Source organism: Arachis hypogaea, chromosome 3 (assembly GCF_003086295.3).
Source record: "Arachis hypogaea cultivar Tifrunner chromosome 3, arahy.Tifrunner.gnm2.J5K5, whole genome shotgun sequence".
NCBI lineage: Eukaryota > Viridiplantae > Streptophyta > Magnoliopsida > Fabales > Fabaceae > Arachis > Arachis hypogaea.
Genome location: NC_092038.1, coordinates 51,078,564 through 51,101,198, shown reverse-complemented (window position 1 = coordinate 51,101,198; position 22,635 = coordinate 51,078,564). Strand labels below are relative to the sequence as shown.

The 22,635-nt window shown below is 38.1% G+C and overlaps 1 protein-coding gene across 1 annotated transcript; it reads left to right on the top strand.

The window, feature by feature from the left end:
• Positions 1–16,753: 16,753 nt before the first annotated feature.
• Positions 16,754–18,007, top strand: LOC112790549 (probable glutathione S-transferase). Its single transcript, XM_025832995.3, has 2 exons — positions 16,754–17,269; positions 17,442–18,007. Exons 1-2 carry the CDS (start codon positions 16,955–16,957, stop codon positions 17,796–17,798), a joined length of 672 nt encoding a protein of 223 aa, XP_025688780.1. The 5' UTR covers positions 16,754–16,954; the 3' UTR covers positions 17,799–18,007.
• The last annotated feature ends 4,628 nt before the right edge of the window (positions 18,008–22,635 follow it).

The following is a 22,635-nucleotide window of genomic DNA, read 5'->3' as shown; positions in this document are numbered from 1 at the left end:
TTTTTCTCTCTACACATTCATAGTTATTAGGATTTTATTTTTCTACCACTTTTTGCATTGGGATACTGAGAAGAGTTATTACCTCATCAAGACTTCATCATTCTAGTTCGTTTTCTTTACTTGGCTTTACTCTTCCATGTCCTTTGCTTTACTTAATTTTACCATTGGAATATTTTTAGGATTATTTAATACAAGGATTACTTTTATTTTTAATTGATTATTTTGATTTTTATTTACAATGTCTTTCTTCAATTCTTTTTCATGTGTTATGAATTTTATATTCACAATGAGCGAGTAGTTCCCTAACTTGATGGGGAGTTGATTGAAAGGAACCCTTGAGTTGGAAGGCTTAAAAGAAAGATTGTAATTGAGTTTATTGTTGGATTGCCCTCTAGTCACTAACATCAATCCCTTTTAATTAAGTGGGTTGCAACTTGTGAACGGACGTAGCATTCCAACTTGTTTGACTTTCCCTTACCTAGTAAGAGATAACTAAACGGGATAACCTTTAATTATCAATTAATCTAGAGAGTAATTCAACAATAATGGGGCTTCCAACTAATCAACTCCCAGTCAAGGCTTTTATTTGCATTATTCAAATTCTCCAATTTAATTTCCTGTTTACTCAACTCAAACCTTTTTGAAAACATCTGATTAATAAAATAGCACACTTTTCTGCAACTCGTTGGGAGACGACCTGGGATTCATACTCCCAGTATTTTAATTTCAAATTTCTGTGACACCTTTCTAAATTGATAAGTGGATTTTTGGCGAGTTAAGAACTATACTTGCAACGTATATATTTTAATAATTTTTAATTCGCCAATTTCTGCTTGCATCAAGGAGGTAGAGGCAGCAGTGCTAGAGGTAATGCCAACACCGGAGGAAATACGAGAGGCGGTTTGGGATTGTGAATCAAGTAAAGCTCCAGGAAGTGATGGCTATAATATGAACTTCATAAAGAAATATTAGAAGGAGATTGGCCAGGAATTTACTACAGCTGTGTTGGGTTTTTTACAGAGTGCGAAGCTACCAATAGAGGCTAATGTTACTTGGGTGGTGCTAACTCCAAAGTTTGTGGGGGCTAAGGAAATCAAAGACCTAAGACCGATTAGTATGGTTGGTTGTGTTTATAAGGTGATATCAAAAGTGCTGGTAAGAAGAATGCACCCAGTGATACCACATCTAGTAGGGGAGACCCAGTTTGCATTTGTAAATGGCCGAAAAATACATGATGGTGCTCTCATTGCTTGTGAGACGGTCCAATAGCTGAAGCTACGAAGGAAGCAGGTGGCAATTGTCAAACTAGACTTTCAGAAAGCTTATGACAAGGTGAGATAGAGTTTTGTGGATATAGTGCTACAGAAGATGGGCTTTGGTATTAGATGGAGGACATGGGTGAAGGAATGTGTGACCACAACATCTATGTCAGTGTTGATAAATGGGTCACCATCCAAGCCGTTCAAGATGGAGAGGGGACTCAGACAAGGAGATCCCCTTTCTTCTTTTCTTTTTGTTCTTGTCGTTGACGTTTTGCACAGGATGGTGGGTGAGGCAGTAAGGAATGGACGTATTTCTCCATTGCTGGTGGGACGGGACAACATAGAGCTGTCAAATCTCTAATTCGCCGATGACACGATATTGTTCTACCCTCAGGATACGAAGACAGTGTTGAATTATAAGAGACTCCTGCGTTGTTTTGAGTTAATGTCTGGCCTGAGTATTAACTACGACAAGTCAAGCTTGATTCCAGTCAACTGTGAGAAGGAATGGGTGACTAATATGTGTGGTTTGTTGGGTTGTGCCGAAGCTGCGTTACCGATCAGGTACTTGGGAATCTCCTTAGGCGCAAATCCTTGGTTGGTGAAGACCTGGAAACCGATTATAGACAAGGTGGAAGATAAGCTGAGCCTATGGAAAGCTAAATCTCTTAACAAGGCTAGTAAGTTGGTTCTCATCAAATCTATTCTAAACAGTCTTCTGGTTTACTACTTAAGCTTGTATAAGATGCCAAAAGCAGTTACAGATAAGATAATTGGACTTTGAAAAAGGTTTCTGTGGAGTAAAGAAGATGTGCATAATGGTATTCTGCTTATGAAATGGGAGGTGGTTCAAGCTCTAAAGAAGCTAGGTGGGTTGGGGGTCGGGAATGCTTTACTTAGGAACGCGTCGCTTCTATTCAAGTGGTGGTGGCGCTTCTCTAAGGAGGACTGCCCGTTGTGGAATGGTGCACGAAATTGCAATCACACTTTGCAATCCCGCACAACTAACCAGCAAGTGCACTGGGTCGTCCAAGTAATACCTTACGTGAGTAAGGGTCGATCCCACGGAGATTGTCGGCTTGAAGCAAGCTATGGTTATCTTGTAACTCTTAGTCAGGATATCAATAATTATTAGGGTTGATTGTGAAAAGTAAAAGAACATGAAATAAGTACTTGTTCTGCAGTAATGGGGAATAGGTTGAGGTTTTGGAGATGCTCCATCTTCTGAATCTCTGCTTTCCTACTGTCTTCTTCTTCAAGCACGCAAGGCTCCTTCCATGGCAAGCTGTATGCAAGGGTTTCACCGTTGTCAGTGGCTACCTCCCATCCTCTCAGTGAAAATGTTCAACGCACCCTGTCACAGCACGGCTATCCATCTGTCGGTTCTCAATCAGGCCGGAATAGAATCCAGTGATTCTTTTGCGTCTGTCACTAACGCCCTGCCCTCAGGAGTTTGAAGCTCGTCACAGTCATTCAATCATTGAATCCTACTCAGAATACCACAGACAAGGTTTAGACCTTCCGGATTCTCTTGAATGCCGCCATCAGTTCTAGCTTATACCACGAAGATTCTGATTAAAGAATCCAAGGGATATCTACTTAATCTAAGGTAGAACGGAGGTGGTTGTCAGGCACACGTTCATAGTTGAGAATGATGATGAGTGTCATGGATCATCACATTCATCCAAGTTAAGAACAAGTGATATCTTAGAATGGAAGCAAGCGTGATTGAATGAAAAACAGTAGTAATTGCATTAATCCATCAAGACACAGCAGAGCTCCTCATCCCCAACCATGGGGTTTAGAGACTCATGCTGTAGGAAGTACACAAAGAAACGTGTAAAGTATCATGAGGTACAGATGCAATGTCAAAAGATCCTATTAATAGTAAGCTAGTAACCTAGGGTATACAGAAATGAGTAAATGACGTAAAAATCCACTTCTGGGACCACTTATTGTGTGCTTGGGCTGAGCATTGAAGCTTTCATGTGTAGAGACTTTTTCTGGAGTTAAACGCCAGCTTTCATGCCAGTTTGGGCGTTTAACTCCAAGTTTTATGCCAGTTCCAGCGTTAAACGCTGGAAATTCTGAGGCTGATTTTCCACGCCGGTTTGGGCCATCAAATCTCGGGCAAAGTATGGACTATTATACATTGCTGGAAAGCCCCGGATGTCTAATTTCCAACGCCGTTGAGAGAGCGCCAATTGGGCTTCTGTAGCTCCAGAAAATCCACTTCGAGTGCAGGGAGGTCAGAATCCAACAGCATCTGCAGTCCTTTTCAGTCTCTGAATCAGATTTTTGCTCAGGACCCTCAATTTCAGCCAGAAAATACCTGAAATCACAGAAAAACACACAAACTCATAGTAAAGTCCAGAAAAGTGAATTTTAACTAAAAACTAATAAAAATATACTAAAAACTAACTAAAATATACTAAAAACATACTAAAAACAATGCCAAAAAGCGTATAAATTATCCGCTCATCACAACACCAAACTTAAATTGTTGCTTGTCCCCAAGCAACTGAAAATCAAAGTAGGATAAAAAGAAGAGAATATACTATAGACTCCAAAATATCAAATAAACTTAGCTCCAATTAGATGAGCGGGACTAGTAGCTTTTTGCTTCCGAACAGTTTTGGCATTTCACTTTATCCTTTGAAGTTCAGAATGATTGGCATCTATAGGAACTCAGAACTCAGATAGTGTTATTGATTCTCCTAGTTAAGTATAATGATTCTTGAACATAGCTAGTGTATGAGTCTTGGCTGTGGCCCAAAGCACTCTGTCTTCCAGTATTACCACCGGATACATACATGCCACAGACACATACTTGGGTGAACCTTTTCAGATTGTGACCCAGCTTTGCTAGAGTCCCCAATTAGAGGTGTCCAGGGTTCTTAAGCACACTCTTTTTGCCTTGGATCACAACTTTATTTCTTTCTTTTTCTCTCTCTTTTATCTTTTTCTTTTTCTCTCTCTTTTTCGATTTTTTTTTGAATTCACTGCTTTTTCTTGCTTCAAGAATCAATCTGATGATTTTTCAGATCCTCAATAACAGTTCTCTTTTTTCTCATTCTTTCCAGAGCCAACAATTTTAACATTCTCAAAAAAACAAATTCAAAAGACATATGCACTGTTCAAGCATTCATTCAGAAAACAAAAAGTATTGTCACCACATCAAACTAATTCAACTAGTTTCAAGGATAAATTCGAAATCCTGTACTTCTTGTTCTTTTGTGATTAAAGCATTTTTCATTTAAGAGAGGTGATGGATTCATAGGACATTCATAGCTTTAAGACATGAATTTTAAATTTTATTAATTATGAATTAAGAACAAGACTCAAAAATAGATATAAGATGATACTAAAAAATAGAAAACAAAAAAAAATTTAAATAGGCTCCTAATGATAGAGGTTTTCACAGAGTTAGGACTCAACAACCTTGATTTTGAGAAGTGGATGCTCCCTCAAATTGAGGGGAGAATTTCTGGCGTTTCAGCTCTTGGAGTTCACGCCCCTGCTTCTCTTGTTCCTTCAGCAATTTGCAAAGCATGCAGTTCTGATTCTGCTGTTCTTCCTTAAGTTGCTCCATAGTCTCTTGCAACTTGGTGATAGATGCTTCTAGGCTGGCCCAGTAGCCAATTTCAGGAAATTCAGGGAGGAACTCCTGTGCCCTCCTTTTGATAGAGTTGTCTTGCATTTGTCCTTCCATTGACTTCTTGGTGATTGGATGTTCAATGGGTATGAATTCATCTACTCCCATCTTTACCCCAGCCTCTTTACAAAGCAAGGAGATCAAGCTTGGGTAAGCCAATTTGGCTTCAGTGGAATTCTTATTTGCAATTGTGTAGATCTCACAAGCAATCACATGATGAACCTCCACTTCTTTTCCAAGCATAATGCAATGAATCATCACTGCTCTCTTGATAGTGACCTCAGAACGGTTGCTAGTGGGTAGTATGGAACGCCCAATAAAGTCTAGCCAACCTCTTGCAATTGGTTTGAGGTCTCCCCTCTTGAGTTGGTTTGGGACACCCTTTGAATTGGTTATCCACTTAGTTCCAGGGAGGCATATGTCCTCTAGAACTTGATCCAACCCTTTATCTGCTCTCACCATTCTCCTATTAAAGGATTCAGGATCATCCTGCAGTTGAGGCAATTTGAAGATTTCTCTTATTTTGTCCAGATGGAAGTACATAACTTTCCCTCTGACCATGGTTCTATAAGTATGGTAAGCAGTTCCAGTCATTCTTTGCTTATCTGTTAGCCACAGATTTGAGTAGAATTCCTGAACCATATTTCTTCCAACCTTTATCTCAGGATTGGTTAGAACTTCCCATCCTCTGTTTCGAATTTGCTCTTGGATCCCCAGATATTCATCTTTTTTTCAGATCAAATTTAACTTCCGGGATCACTGACCTCAGACCCATTATTTTGTGATAATGGTCTTCATGTTCTTTGGTTAAGAACTTCTCTTGATTCCAAAGATTCTTTGGATTATTCTCTTTCTTTCCTCTTAAATTGGTTTGTTTTCCCTTAGGAGCCATGATCTTGATGAATCTTGGCTTAGTGATCACGGAAAAGCACACCAAACTTAGAGGTTTGCTTGTCCTCAAGCAAAAGAAAGGAAAGAAGAGAGAGAGGAGAAGAGCAAATTCGAATGGTGTGGGGGAATGAGGAGGCTGAACGTGTTTTTATAAGGGGGGAAGGAGATTTCGAAAAAATTGAAAGGAGATTTGAGAAGATATGGAGAGAATTTGAGAGAAGGGTGAGTTTTTGAATAAGATTTGGGATTGATTTGAGAGAGATTTGAAGAATGATTTTGATTTTTAAAGATTTGAAAGTGAATGATGAAAGGTTGAGATGTGTTTATGTAGAAAAGTGTGGGTAAGAAAAGGAAAGTTTGAAAAAAATTTGATCGAAAAGCAAAATCTTGGTCCCCCACCTTTCTGGCGTTAAACGCCCAGAATGGCATTCATTCTGACGTTTAACGCCCATTTGCTGGCCAATGTGGGCGTTTAACGCCCAGCCAGGTGCCCTGGCTGGGCGTTAAACGCCAGAATTCCCTTTATCACTGGGCGTTTTGCTAAACGCCCAGGATGCTGCACACCTAGCGTTAAACGCCCAGAATGGTGCCCATTCTGGCGTTTAACGCCCAAAATGGCACCCTTACTGGCGTTAAACGCCCAGAATGGTGCCCATTCTGGCGTTTAACGCCCAAAATGCCCCTTACTGGCGTTTTTTCGCCAGTAAGCTCTGTTTCTCTGCTTTTTGCACCAAATCCTTCTGTAACTCTGTGAATTCCTTCATTTTTGATACTTGCCTCTGTAGAAACAAAACATATAACCTGCTAATGACTGGGTTGCCTCCCAGCAAGCGCTTCTTTATTATCTTTAGCTGGACCTTTACTGAGGATCATTCCAGCCTCAGTTTTGAGCATTCCTGCTCAAAATTGCTTTCAAGATAATGCTTGATTCTCTGTCCATTAACTATGAACTTTTTGTCAGAATCAATATCCTGAAGCTCAACATATCCATATGGTGATACTTCTGTAATCACATACGGACCCCTCCATCGGGATTTAAGTTTTCCTAGAAACAATCTGAGCCTAGAGTTGAAGAGCAGAACTCTTTGTCCTGGCTCAAAGACTCTGGATGACAACTTCTTGTCATGCCACTTCTTTGCCTTTTCCTTATAAATTTTTGCATTTTCAAAGGCATTGAGTCTGAATTCCTCTAGCTCATTTAGCTGGAGCAGCCTTTTTTCACCAGCTAACTGAGCATCCATGTTTAGGAACCTGGTTGCCCAGTAGGCTTTATGTTCCAGTTCCACGGGCAGATGACAGGCCTTCCCATACACCAGTTGGTATGGAGAGGTCCCTATAGGAGTCTTGAATGCTGTTCTGTATGCCCACAGAGCATCATCCAAACTCTTTGCCCAATCCTTTCTTCGGGCCATCACTGTCCGTTCTAGGATTCTTTTTAGCTCTCTGTTAGAGACTTCAGCTTGCCCGTTTGTCTGTGGATGATACGGAGTTGCCACTTTGTGGCTAATTCCATATCTGACCATAGCAGAGTATAGCTGTCTATTGCAGAAATGAGTGCCCCCGTCACTGATTAGTACTCTGGGAACACCAAACCTGCTGAAGATGTGTTTCTGGAGGAATTTCAGCACGGTCTTGGTATCATTAGTGGGTGTAGCAATTGCTTCTACACACTTAGATACATAGTCCACTGCTACCAGAATGTAAGTGTTTGAGTATGATGGTGGGAATGGACCCATGAAGTCAATTCCCCATACATCAAACAATTCTATCTCTAATATCCCTTGTTGAGGCATGGCATATCCGTGAGGCAAGTTACCAGCTCTTTGGCAACTGTCACAGTTACGCACAAACTCTCGGGCATCTTTATAGAGAGTAGGCCAGTAGAAGCCACATTGGAGGACTTTAGTGGCTGTTCGCTCACTTCCAAAATGTCCTCCATACTGTGATCCATGGCAGTGCCATAGGATCCTCTGTGCTTCTTCTCTGGGTACACATCTGCAGATCATTCCGTCTGCACATCTCTTAAAGAGATATGGCTCATCCCATAGGTAGTACTTGGCATCTGAAATTAATTTCTTTCTTTGCACTCTACTGTACTCCTGGGGTATGAACCTCACAGCTTTATAGTTTGCAATATCTGCAAACCATGGAGCTTCCTGAATGGCAAAGAGTTGCTCATCTGGGAAAGTCTCAGAAATCTCAGTAGAAGGGAGGGACGCCCCAGCTACTGGTTCTATTCGGGACAGATGATTAGCTACCTGGTTCTCTGTCCCTTTTCTGTCTCTTATTTCTATATCAAACTCTTGCAGAAGCAACACCCATCTTATTAGCCTGGGTTTTGAATCCTGCTTTGTGAGTAAGTATTTAAGAGCAGCATGGTCAGTGTACACAACCACTTTGGATCCCACTAGATAGGATCTAAACTTGTCAATGGCATAGACCACTGCAAGTAACTCTTTTTCTGTGGTTGTGTAATTCTTCTGTGCATCATTTAGAACACGGCTGGCATAATAAATGACGTGCAGAAGCTTGTTATGCCTCTGTCCCAACACTGCACCAATGGCATAGTCACTGGCATCACACATTAGTTCAAATGGCAATGTCCAATCTGGTGCAGAGATGACTGGTGCTGTGACCAGCTTAGCTTTCAGGGTCTCAAATGCCTGCAGACACTGTGTGTCAAACACAAACGGTGTGTCAGCAGCTAGCAGGTTACTCAAAGGTTTTGCAATTTTCGAAAAATCCTTTATAAACCTTCTGTAGAATCCTGCATGCCCCAGAAAGCTTCTGATTGCCTTAATATTGGCAGATGGTGGTAATTTTTCAATTACCTCTACCTTTGCCTTATCCACCTCTATTCCCCTGCTTGAAATTTTGTGTCCAAGGACAATTCCTTCAGTCACCATAAAGTGACATTTCTCCCAGTTTAAAACCAGGTTAGTCTCTTGGCACCTTTTCAGGACAAGTGCTAGGTGATTAAGACAGGAGCTGAATGAGTCTCCATATACTGAGAAGTCATCCATGAAGACTTCCAGGAATTTCTCCACCATATCAGAGAAGATGGATAACATGCATCTCTGAAAGGTTGCAGGAGCATTACACAGACCAAAAGGCATCCTCCTGTAGGCAAACACGCCAGAAGGGCAAGTGAATGCTGTTTTCTCTTGGTCCTGAGGATCTACTGCAATTTGGTTGTAACCTGAATAGCCATCCAAAAAGCAGTAATAATCATGACCAGCTAGTCTTTCTAACATTTGGTCTATGAATGGTAAAGGAAAATGATCCTTTCTGGTGGCTGTATTGAGCCTTCTGTAGTCAATACACATACGCCACCCTGTGACTGTTCTTGTAGGAACCAGTTCATTTTTTTCATTATGAACCACTGTCATGCCTCCCTTCTTGGGGACAACTTGTACAGGGCTCACCCAGGGGCTATCAGAAATAGGATAAATAATCCCAGCCTCTAGTAATTTAGTGACCTCTTTCTGCACCACTTCCTTCATGGCTGGATTTAGCCTCCTCTGTGGTTGGACCACTGGTTTGGCATTATCCTCCAACAGGATCTTGTGCATGCATCTAGCTGGGCTAATGCCCTTAAGATCACTTATGGACCACCCAAGAGCTGTCTTGTGTGTCCTTAGCACTTGAATCAGTGCTTCCTCTTCCTGTGGATTTAAAGCAGAGCTTATAATCACTGGAAAAGTGTCACCCTCTCCCAGAAATGCATACTTCAGGGATGGTGGTAGTGGTTTGAGTTCAGGTTTGGGAGGCTTATCCTCCTCCTGAGGAATTTTCGAAAATTCTTTTGTTTCCTCTGGTTCTTCTTAATCAGGTTGAGCATCCTTGAAGATGTCCTCAAGCTCTGATTCTAGGCTTTCAGTCATATTGATCTCTTCTACCAAAGAGTCAATAATGTCAGCGCCCATGCAGTCATTTGGTGTGTCTGGATGCTGCATAGCTTTTACAGCATTCAACTTGAACTCATCCTCATTGACTCTCAGGGTTACTTTCCCTTTTTGTACATCAATGAGAGTTCGTCCAGTTGCTAGGAAAGGTCTTCCTAGAATGAGAGTTGCACTCTTGTGCTCCTCCATTTCCAGCACCACAAAGTCAGTTGGAAAGGCGAATGACCCAACCTTGACAATCATGTCCTCTATTATGCCTGATGGATGTTTAATGGAGCCATCAGCAAGTTGGAGGCATATCCGGGTTGGTTTAACTTCTTCAGTCAACCCAAGCTTTCTGATAGTGGATGCAGGTATTAGATTGATACTTGCTCCAAGGTCACACAGGGCTGTCTTGGTGCAAGCACCTTCTAATATGCATAGTATCATAAAGCTTCCTGGATCTTGAAGCTTTTCTGGTAAGCTTTTTAGAATGACTGCATTGCATTCTTCAGTGAGAAATACTTTTTCAGTCTCTCTCCAATCTTTCTTATGACTTAAGATCTCTTTCATGAACTTAGCATAAGAAGGTATTTGCTCAAGTGCCTCTGCAAACGGAATCTTTATTTCAAGAGTCCTTAGATAGTCTGCAAAGCGGGCAAATTGCTTATCCTGTTCCGCTTGGCGGAGTTTCTGAGGATAAGGCATCTTGGCTTTATATTCTTCAACCTTAGATGCTGTAGGTTTATTCCTTACAGAAGTGGTTGAAGAAGCCTTTTTAGAGGGATTACTGTCAGCACTCTCAGGTGTCTGATCCTCCCTTGGCGTCTGAACGCCAGGATTGGGTGAAGATTGGGCGTTTAACGCCAACTTCTCTCCCTTCTCTGGCGTTTGAACGCCAGAACTGGGCAGGGAATGGGCGTTTAACGCCAGCTTTCCCCCCTTTTCTGGCGTTTGAATGCCAAAAGTGTTCCTCTCTGGGCTCTTACTGTCCTCAGAGGGATTTCGAACAGTGGTTTGGTTATCCTCTGTCAATTGTTCCTTATTTGGCTTTTTGCTACTTTGAGCAGTGTTATTCAATGTCTTCCCACTCCTCAGTTGAACTGCTTGACATTCTTCTGTTATCTATTTAGATATCTGTTGTTTTGCTTGATTCAACTGCAGTTCTATGTTCTTGTTAGCAACTTTAGTTTCATGGAGCATCTCTTTAAATTCTGCTAACTGTTCTGTCATCAGGAGCAATTGTTGATTAAGCTCAATCATCTGTTCTTGAGGATTGGGATCAGTGGCTACTGCCATGACTTCCTCTTTTGGGGAGAACTCATTGCTAGAGTACAAATATTGATTTCTAGCAACAGTGTCTATAAGCTCTTGAGCCTCCTCAATCGTCTTCCTCATGTGTATAGATCCACCAGCTGAGTGGTCTAAAGACATCTGAGCTTTTTCTGTAAGCCCATAGTAGAAGATGTCTAACTATACCCACTCTGAAAACATTTCAGAGGGGCATTTTCTTAGCATGCCTCTATACCTCTCCCAGGCATTATAAAGGGATTCATTATCCTCTTGTTTAAAGCCTTGGATGTCCAGCCTTAACTGTGTCATCCTCTTTGGAGGGTAAAAGTGATTCAGGAATTTGTCTGATAACTGTTTCCATGTCTTTATGCTTGCTGTAGGTTGGTTATTCAACCACCTCTTAGCTTGATCTTTTATAGCAAATGGAAACGGTAATAGTCTGTAGACATCCTGATCCACCTCTTTATCACGTACTGTGTCAGCAATTTGTAAGAACTGTGCCAGAAACTCAGTAGGCTCTTCCTGAGGAAGATCGGAATACTGGCAATTTTGCTGCACTATGATAATGAGTTGAGGGTTTAGCTCAAAGCTGCTTGCTTTGATGGGAGGTGTACAGATACTACTCCCATATGCAGCTGTAATGGGGTTAGCATATGACCCCAGAGTCCTTCTGGACTGATCAATCCCACTTAGGTCCATAATGGATAGAGGGAAATGATATGGATTGCAAATAGATAAAAATATATTTTTTTTTTTAATTAACCAAAAAATAAAATAAAAACAAAAGGAAAATAAAATAAAAATTCGAAAATTAAAAGAAAATAAGATCAAAGCAAATTGAAAACTGAATCAATTAGTTAATTAAAAAGATTTTGAGATTAGCAATTAGAAAGATATGATTGAAAAATTTTTATGAAAAAGATTTGATTTTTGAAATGAGGAAAGAGAAAAACAACAAAATGACACCAAACTTAAAATTTTTTGAAAATCAAACACAAATTTTCGAAAATTTTAAAGGAAAAGCACAAAGAGGACACCAAACTTAGAATTTTTACGGATCAAAAAGGGACTAAAGACATGCAAATTCGAAAATTAGAAGAAAAACAAAAGCATGCAATTGACACCAAACTTAAAATATGAAACTAGACTCAACTAAAAGACTCTAAACCGACGAAAACAAAACAGTCTTAATCTAAGCAACAAGATAAGCCGTCAGTTGTCCAAACTCGAACAATCCCCGGCAACGGCGCCAAAAACTTGGTGCACGAAATTGCAATCACACTTTGCAATCCCGCACAACTAACCAGCAAGTGCACTGGGTCGTCCAAGTAATACCTTACGTGAGTAAGGGTCGATCCCACGGAGATTGTCGGCTTGAAGCAAGCTATGGTTATCTTGTAACTCTTAGTCAGGATATCAATAATTATTAGGGTTGATTGTGAAAAGTAAAAGAACATGAAATAAGTACTTGTTCTGCAGTAATGGGGAATAGGTTGAGGTTTTGGAGATGCTCCATCTTCTGAATCTCTGCTTTCCTACTGTCTTCTTCTTCAAGCACGCAAGGCTCCTTCCATGGCAAGCTGTATGCAAGGGTTTCACCGTTGTCAGTGGCTACCTCTCATCCTCTCAGTGGAAATGTTCAACGCACCCTGTCACGGTACGGCTATCCATCTGTCGGTTCTCAATCAGGCCGAAATAGAATCCAGTGATTCTTTTGCGTCTGTCACTAACGCCCCGCCCTCAGGAGTTTGAAGCTCGTCACAGTCATTTAATCATTGAATCCTACTCAGAATACCACAGACAAGGTTTAGACCTTCCGGATTCTCTTGAATGCCGCCATCAGTTCTAGCTTATACCACGAAGATTCTGATTAAAGAATCCAAGAGATATCTACTTAATCTAAGGTAGAACGGAGGTGGTTGTCAGGCACACGTTCATAGTTGAGAATGATGATGAGTGTCACGGATCATCACATTCATCCAAGTTAAGAACAAGTGATATCTTAGAATGGAAGCAAGCGTGATTGAATGAAAAACAGTAGTAATTGCATTAATCCATCAAGACACAGCAGAGCTCCTCACCCCCAACCATGGGGTTTAGAGACTCATGCTGTAGGAAGTACACAAAGAAACATGTAAAGTGTCATGAGGTACAGATGCAATGTCAAAAGATCCTATTAATAGTAAGCTAGTAACCTAGGGTATACAGAAATGAGTAAATGACGTAAAAATCCACTTCTGGGTCCACTTAGTGTGTTCTTGGGCTGAGCATTGAAGCTTTCATGTGTAGAGACTTTTTCTGGAGTTAAACGCCAGCTTTCATGCCAGTTTGGGCGTTTAACTCCAAGTTTTATGCCAGTTCCAGCGTTAAACGCTGGAAATTCTGAGGCTGATTTGCCACGCCGGTTTGGGGCATCAAATCTCGGGTAAAGTATGGACTATTATACATTGCTGGAAAGCCCCGGATGTCTACTTTCCAACGCCGTTGAGAGCGCGCCAATTGGGCTTCTGTAGCTCCAGAAAATCCACTTCGAGTGCAGGGAGGTCAGAATCCAACAGCATCTGCAGTCCTTTTCAGTCTCTAAATCAGATTTTTGCTCAGGACCCTCAATTTCAGCCAGAAAATACCTGAAATCACAGAAAAATACACAAACTCATAGTAAAGTCCAGAAAAGTGAATTTTAACTAAAAACTAATAAAAATATACTAAAAACTAACTAAAATATACTAAAAACATACTAAAAATAATGCCAAAAAGCGTATAAATTATCCGCTCATCATGGAAGAAAGTTGTTTGTTCTTGTAATCAGTTGAACCCATCTTTAATGCTGTCACAACAACTTTTACCATCTAGAGGAGGACCATGGAAAGATATTTGCCAGCTTAATATGAAGGAGCAACATGTGCGAGATATGATGATTAGTGGTTTGTCTATGGAGGTGGGAAATGACAGACGTATTCGTTTTTGGGAAGACATTTGGTTACAAAGTGGCTCATTGCAAGATAGTTTTTCAAGACTCTTCTCTGTTTCAAACCAACAAGGATCTGTGATAGGGGACTGTGGGTTTTGGGATAGGTTAGAGTGGGTTTGGAACTTCGTATGGAAAAAAGAACTGTTCCAATGGGAGTTGGAGTTGCTCAACCAACTTCATGACCGTTTACGGATTGTGAAATTGTCGGTTGATAGAGAGGATTCTGTCATATAGAAATTTGACAAAAAAGGTATTTATTCCACTAACTCATTTGTGCAGGTACTGCAGAAAGAAACTCTCTCAGAGGACATCACAAGTTACAGTTTCACAAGTACCATTTGGAGAGGCCTGGTTCCTCCAAGAATTGAACTGTTTGCATGGTTCGTTTTAGTTGATAGGGTCAACAAGAAGGAGAGACTGAGTAGATTCGGGATTATTAATCATAATGATAATATATGTGTGTTGTGTAAAAAGGATATAGAATTTGTGCATCATTTGTTCTTTGGATGTGAGTTTTCATGACAGGTGTGGTGCGCTTGGCTAATGTGTGCTGGTAGAGACTGGACTATGCCGGGAACTATTAAAAAGTTTTTTGAGAGCTAGATTGGAGTAACAGGTTGCAAGTCTCAGCAAAAGAAGTGGCTGATAGGATTCTTTGCAGTTGTTTGGAATATCTGGTTGGAACAAAACAGTAGAGTTTTTCATAATACTGAGACAGGTGTTGAAGAGATCAAGACTAGATCAATTTTTAGCTACAGAGTTTGGGACAGTGTTGATCCGTTTGGTTGTTGTTGGCAATGCCAGAGATGACAACAGAGCATACCTTTTGTTGTGTTTAGTGTCTTGTGTTTGTATGTCGTTCTTTCTTTTGCTCCACTTCAGTGTGTTGAGCTCTTATGGTTCAAAAAAAAGATGATGACTTAGCCATCACTCTTGTATATTTTCACTTGTGATAGTGGGTAGTTTCTTTCTTAATATTAGGGAAGTTATCCTACATTGTGGTGGTGGCTGAGTTGTGAATAGCATCTCAAGTAGTGTTTGACAATGTGTTATTTGTCATGCAAGTCTGGTTAGACATAGGTTGTGAAACCCATGTCCCGAGTAATCGGGTGGATTGATTATCCGTATTTTTAATTAACGTAATCTGAATAGATATGTTGTACTTTTTTAACTCCTTGTACAAAATTAATTGGACTTATTTATTTGGACCTTAACTTTTATCTTTGGATAGAGTATGAATAATTATGTTAAAAAAAATTCAAAAAAAAAATGAGAAGTTGAAAATATTGTTACTATGAAAATAAATGAATAATAATAAATTTTCTATTGTAAAGTGAAAATTAAAAATAATTAAAATAGGTATATATTAAAATTGATCATCAATATAAAATATATATTAAAATATAAAATATATATTAAAAAATAATTAAATTATATATATATATAATAGATTTTAATAATTATTATAGTATATAAATAATATTTTTAAATAAAAGATAATGAAACAAGTGTAAACAAGTGTGAAAACACCTCATTGTGAACAAGGAAGGATACAAGAGAAAACACCAAACCAAAATAAGAAACTACAGTTCATCTCCATTACAACCCGTTGCTGATGTAATCCCTTGCATCACTTCTAGTCCTTCCGCGTGGAAAGTTACTGTAGAGCAGAATAATCCTTTTGATAATAATAATAATAATAATCTTTTTGACGGAGTTGGAGTATTCAATAAGAAAATTATTGTGCTCTAAACTTTTGAGGAATATTTACACGTTTTGCAACATAATTAAGATGTATGTCAAATATTAAATTAATAGTTGTAATTATTCCTAAGATATTGGAGTATTAAATATAGACAATTTTGTAAAAGAAGAGAAGATACCTTTTTGTTTTTTAATTATTTTGTTAGTTTAATTTCATTAAATTTATAATTTAGTTTTTACAATTTTAGAATTTATAATTAAATATTTATATTAGACTATTTGTATTTTTATACTAGATATTAATTTTTAACTAAGTTTTTTTTTTCAAAATATAAAATTGTATTACCAATAATAATGAATTAGGAAAATAGTTTAAATCAAGTATATTCTGATCATTTCTAGTTTTCTTTGTTCAGCTCCAAATTCATATGGTTCATTACATTTGAAATTTGATCACAAAAGATGTATCATGAAAGACTAATTTTGAATTAAGATTTTTTTAATTATTCTTAATAAGAATATATTTTAAAATATTCGTTTTATATTTTATATAAAATAAATTATAAAATATTCAAAAAGAATTTAAGACTATTATATTTATTTTATAAAAAATAATAAATATTTAACTAAAAAACTTTATCTAATATAAAGATTTAATTTAAACATTAAAATATAAAAAGTAATTAAATTATTTTCTTTTTGTTCTCAATTCTTCTCGTGCATTTGTCATGTCTCACGTCCCATAGTCCCATTCATTCGCCCATACTATAACTGTAGTCTTTGATTTCATCTTTTTTAGAGTTTATTTCTTTATATTTACATTTTGAGTAATACGCTGAATTAATTTAAAAAAAAATTAATTGGATATTTTAATTTTTAATAAATTTTAATTACACATTAAATTATGTTAAAAATTTAGATAAATTATTCTTTATTATTATTAAATAAAATCATAGAAATCTTTAAAAAAAATTAAAATTCTTACATCAATATATTAATAAAAAAATAAAGTGATATAAAAAATAATTTATTTATAAAATAAAATTTAATAATTAAAATTTGTTAAAACAAAAATATTAATTAATTAAAATCTCTTATAGTTTTTTATTGTTTCCTAGTCAACCATTGTCGACCAGCAACGTGGTAGGTTGAAAATCAAGCTTGCTTCTTGGTTCTATAAATCCCCAGACAAGGACTATCATAGGAATCACCAATCATATACCAAAATCTAAGTACATCTCTTATTTCTCTCTAAGTGCAACCAGATTTGAATTGCTTTTTGCTTCTAATCAATATGGCTGAGGAAGATGTGAAGCTCTTGGGGGTTGTGGGAAGCCCGTTTGTTTGCAGGGTTCAGATTGCTCTAAAATTGAAGGGAGTTGAATACAAATTTGTAACACAAGATTTGCAGAACAAGAGTGAAGAACTCCTCAAATACAACCCAATTCACAAGAAGGTGCCAGTGCTTGTTCACAATGAGAGGCCCATAAATGAGTCCCTTGTGATTGTTGAATACATCGATGAAGCTTGGAAGGGCAAATCCATTTTGCCCGCCGATCCTTACCAGAGAGCCTTGGCACGTTTCTGGGCCAAGTTCATAGATGACAAGGTAAATAATATTAATTCTCATTCATAAATAGTACTTTAATTTTCTTTACATTTAAAAATGATGTAAAAATATTTTACATTATCCATGAATTAAAGTCATAAAATATAAATAACTCCGTTAGATCCGTAATTATATTATTTTTTAACCATTACTTTAATTTGTGCAAATCCAGGTGTTCGGTGCTGCATGGAAATCTGTTTTCACCGTTAACGAGGAAGAGCGTGAGAAGAACGTTAAAGAAACACACGAGGGTCTTCAGTTTCTTGAAGATGAGCTTAAAGACAAGTTTTTTGGAGGAGAGGAATATGGCCTTGTGGACATTGCCGCTGTAAACATTGCGTTTTGGGTGCCTCTGGTTCAAGAAGTTGCAGGTCTTCAACTGTTCACTAATGAGAAGTTTCCCAAACTCTACAAATGGAGTCAAGAATTTCTGAGTCAACCAACTATCGAAGAGTGTTTGCCTCCTAGAGACCCAATTTTTGCCTTCTTCAAAGGTCGCTACGAAAGCCTTCTTGCTTCAGCAAAATAGATTTGATACTAGAGAGGGGGTTGAAATGAATGTTGGAGTTTGTTGAGGAATGTATTGAGTTTCTTGTGTGGTGGTGTTGACGTGGTGTTGTTCAATTGTTTTTATTAGAATTTCGTTTATTACAAACGGTACTGTTGTAAACCTCGGATTCCTCCTTGTTAGAGAAATCCTACGATCTTCTCGGTTAATAAAGAGTTTGTTAATCATAATTTTCTTTCCTCTTGGATTATTACACTATGTTTGGTTGAAGAAAAAATAAGTGAAAAAAAAAATGAATAAAAAATAATATTTTTTTATTTGATTATTAAAACAATAAAAAAAATTGTATAAGTCTTATTAAAAAAATTTTCTTTCCATCATAAAAAAAACTATATTTTTTGTATTTTTAATATTATTTGTAATTATATTATTAACAATTATTAATATAAATTTAATTTTAATATATTATTATAACAAAAGTTTATATTTAAACATTATATATTAGATAAATAATTTAAATTAAATATATAAAATTATAATATTTATAAAATATAATAAAATATAAATAAATAAAAATATTTATACTTTATTTTATAATAAAAATATTAATATAATTTTATATTATTATAATTTGTTTATTTTTATTTAAATAAAAAAATTAATTTTTTTATTTATTTTCTATTCCTTTAAACAACACATATATAATTTCACTTTTATTTCATTTTAAAAGTGTAAGATCCAAAACTTTTGAAAAGTCTTATTACGATCAAGTCTCAAATTCATATAGTTATTTATAATTTTAATTTCAAAAATTATTTTATTAAAGATAATCAAAGCAAGTTTTGATTAATTGAATTTGAAATAAATTAAGATTTTTATTCAATTTTATAATTATTGGATTATTTTCTATATTTAAATTATAAAGCTAACAGTTATAAAATAATAAAAATTTTATATGACTTGGACTAAATAATTAATATTTTATAATATTAATACTGTTATTTTGAAAAATAAAAAAATAATTATATTATTTCTAATTTTTGGATTTAAACATCTTATGAAAAATGATTTGTAAAATTGATGAATAAATAGTATTTTTATACTTTATTATTGTTGGATTAAAATATATTTCTAACTACTAGAGTATCCCTATTTTTATTTGAAATTACAAAATTACCCCTAAACCTAATTTATCTAAACCCTAGCCTCCCTCACTTTCCTCAGCGCCGCACCACTCTCACCAAACGACCCACACACACGCAGTTTCCTTCACCGTGAAAGAAAGAAGAAAGAAAGAAAAATGGGAAAAAGGGGAAAGGGGCCGCGGAAGAAGGGAGGAGGAGAGGAAGAAGATACACGCCGGCACGTCGAGCTTTACCACCGCCGTCGTTAGCCCTGCGAGTTGCCACCCGTGTCGCTGCCGTCGAAGCTCCGTGACGCTGCTGCCATTTCGCGATGAGAGAATGTTCGCAGAGGGAGCCAGGGGAGAGAGGGAGAGACGAGCGCAAACCAGATCGAGAGGGAGAAGTCGTCCTCGTCACAGAGCCAGCCACCGCCACTTATGACAGAGTCAGAGAGAGAGAGAACTCGGGAATAGAGGAGACAGAGAGATCTGAGGCTAAGCTGGGGCTCAACCACCATGCCCAACCACTGCTCGCATCGCCGGCGTCGCCTCCATCGGAACGACCGTCGCCACTGCCACCATCTGAGCTCGCTGCTACTGATGATGATGGTAAGCCGAGCCGCAGTCAGAAAAGGGTTCAGGCCGCCGCAGGTGCTACTGCCGGAGAAGGGAGCTGCGTCTCTGTGATTCTAACCGCCGAGAGTGGTTCTGTGAGTTCCGGATCCACCGCCGAAGCTTCGGGCCGAGCCTCTGCCGCCATGAGTGCCTCTGCTGCCACGAAGTTCCGCCGCTGGTAAGAGTTTTAAGTTTGGTTTCTGTTCTTTTGGAATTCCGGAAAGGTTTTTAACGCTGCGTGGTTGATACAGTCGCTGTCACCGGGGTTTTTGCTCGCGATTGTCGCTTAGGGTTATTGTTGGAACTATTTCCAGGTCGACTCGAAATCAGAGCTGCTTCATTTTGTTATTTCGGAAAGTAATTAGGTTTCAAAAAGCCTCGCATTAGTATTCTGTTGTGTTTGGTTAATGAATATGAGTTTTGGTAACGTGGGGTCGGTTCCTGATTATTATATGTTGCGATTAGAGTCGTTGTGGTTGCTGAGAAAGTGGTTTGGAGTAGAGGTTGCGGTTGCTGCAGTTGCGGGCCGAGAGAAAACGAGTTTTGATGCGTTTTAGAGCTTTCGAGTTTCGACCAACGAGGTAGGGGCTTTTCTAAAATCTCAATTTTATAAATTTGGAATTGTTATAAATGGATACCGATGTGAGATATACACTTTTTAGTGATTGTACAAGTCTTATGTATTGTCTGACTATTTTGGATGAATGTGAGTACATGTTGGATTGGGTTATTGTTTGGATTTGATAAATCGATCGTTGCTGAATTGCCTCTTTAAAGTTTTGGAAATGAGTTTAATCAGTTAGTAAAGATTGATCTTGAGACGACTTCTGATTATTGTTTGGTTTTGATAAATGGGTTGTTGCTGAACTGTTTCTTTAAAATTTTGGAAATGAGTTTAATCAGTTGATAATGATTTGATCTTGAGACGATTTTCTTGAGATATGAAAATGAGGTAAATGTTGGATTCTGTTTGCTTTTGAATTGGTTTTGGATTTTGGACCGTTGAAAAGGATTGTGGATTGGTTTGGATGGGACTCGGAAAAGGTGGCAGAGTCCAAGTTTTAAGGAATGTGCTGTTGAAATTCCGGTAGAATCTGGGACTTTATTGAAATGTTATTTAAAAAATTATGAGTTAAAGACTTCTACTATTTTATTTGAATTATTAAGAAAGGGATGGCTTATGCTTTTGAAATGAATTATTAAAAAAGAAATTGTGATTTAATCTTGTTTCTTAAGAAAAGTATTGTATCTCTTTTGGTAGCAAGTTATTTAGATGAAACTTATGTGGTAAGGCTATTTTAAATGTGAAAAAGGTTATGTCTTTGAATTTGACTTGAGGGTTTCAATTGGAGGAGTTTCAGTGAATTTGAAAGAACCTGAACGTCTATTGACAAGTTTCATTTTGAACTGTTTTGGAAAACATTTTAAGTACTCTTTGAATTCTGAATTTTTGCAAGACTAAAATAATTTTTGAGTAGTTTGAAACGCTTTAGAATTTATCATGGGGTTGACTGGTATGCGAAATTGTGATCAATACTTTTCACAACTCAAATAATCCCCGGTAATGAATCCAAAAACTTGGTGTTCAATACCATGGCATAAACACAACTTCGCACAACTAACCAGCAAGTGTACTGGGTCGTCCAAGTAATAAACCTTACGCGAGTAAGGGTCGATCCCACAGAGATTGTTGGTATGAAGCAAGCTATGGTCACCTTGTAAATCTTAGTCAGGCAAACTCAAATGGGTATGGTGATAAACGAATAAAGCATAAAGATAAAGATAGAGATACTTATGTAATCCATTGGTAGGAACTTCAGATAAGCGTATGAAGATGCCTTCCCTTCCGTCTCTCTGCTTTCCTACTGTCTTCATCCAATCCTTCTTACTCCTTTCCATGGCAAGCTTATGCAAGGGTTTCACCGTTGTCAGTGGCTACCTCCCATCCTCTCAGTGAAAATGTTCCTATGCTCTGTCACAGCATGGCTAATCATCTGTCGGTTCTCGGTCAGGCCGGAATAGAATCCAGTGATTCTTTTGCGTCTGTCACTAACGCCCCGCCTGCTAGGAGTTTGAAGCACGTCACAGTCATTCAATCATTGAATCCTACTCAGAATACCACAGACAAGGTTAGACCTTTCGGATTCTCTTGAATGCCGCCATCAGTTCTAGCCTATACCACGAAGACTCTGATCTCACGGAATGGTTGGCTCGGTTGTCAGGCGAGCACTCGGTTGTCAGGCGATCAACCATGCATCGTGCAATCAGGAATCCAAGAGATATTCACCCAATCGAAGGTAGAACGGAGGTGGTTGTCAGTCACACGTTCATAGGTGAGAATGATGATGAGTGTCACGGATCATCACATTCATCAAGTTGAAGAACAAGTGATATCTTAGAACAAGAACAAGCAGAATTGAATGGAAGAACAATAGTAATTGCATTAATACTCGAGGTACAGCAGAGCTCCACACCTTAATCTATGGTGTGTAGAAACTCCACCGTTGAAAATACATAAGAACAAGGTCTAGGCATGGCCATGAGGCCAGCCTCCCAATGATCTAAGATAGCATAACAATGAAGATAGCTACCTCTCGATATCTCAATACAATAGTAAAAGGTCCTACTTATAGAAAACTAGTAGCCTAAGGTTTACAGAAATGAGTAAATGACATAAAAATCCACTTCCGGGCCCACTTGGTGTGTGCTTGGGCTGAGCAATGAAGCATTTTCGTGCAGAGACTTCTCTTGGAGTTAAACGCCAGCTTTTATGCCAGTTTGGGCGTTTAACTCCCATTTTGGTGCCAGTTCCGGCGTTTAACGCTGGGATTTCTGAGGGTGACTTTGAACGCCGGTTTGGGCCATCAAATCTTGGGCAAATTATGAACTATCATATATTGCTGGAAAGCCCAGGATGTCTACTTTCCAACGCCGTTGAGAGCGCGCCAATTTGGCTTCTGTAGCTCCAGAAAATCCGCTTCGAGTGCAGGGAGGTCAGAATCCAACAGCATCTGCAGTCCTTTTCAGTCTCTGAATCAGATTTTTGCTCAGGTCCCTCAATTTCAGCCAGAAAATACCTGAAATCACAGAAAAACACACAAACTCATAGTAAAGTCCAGA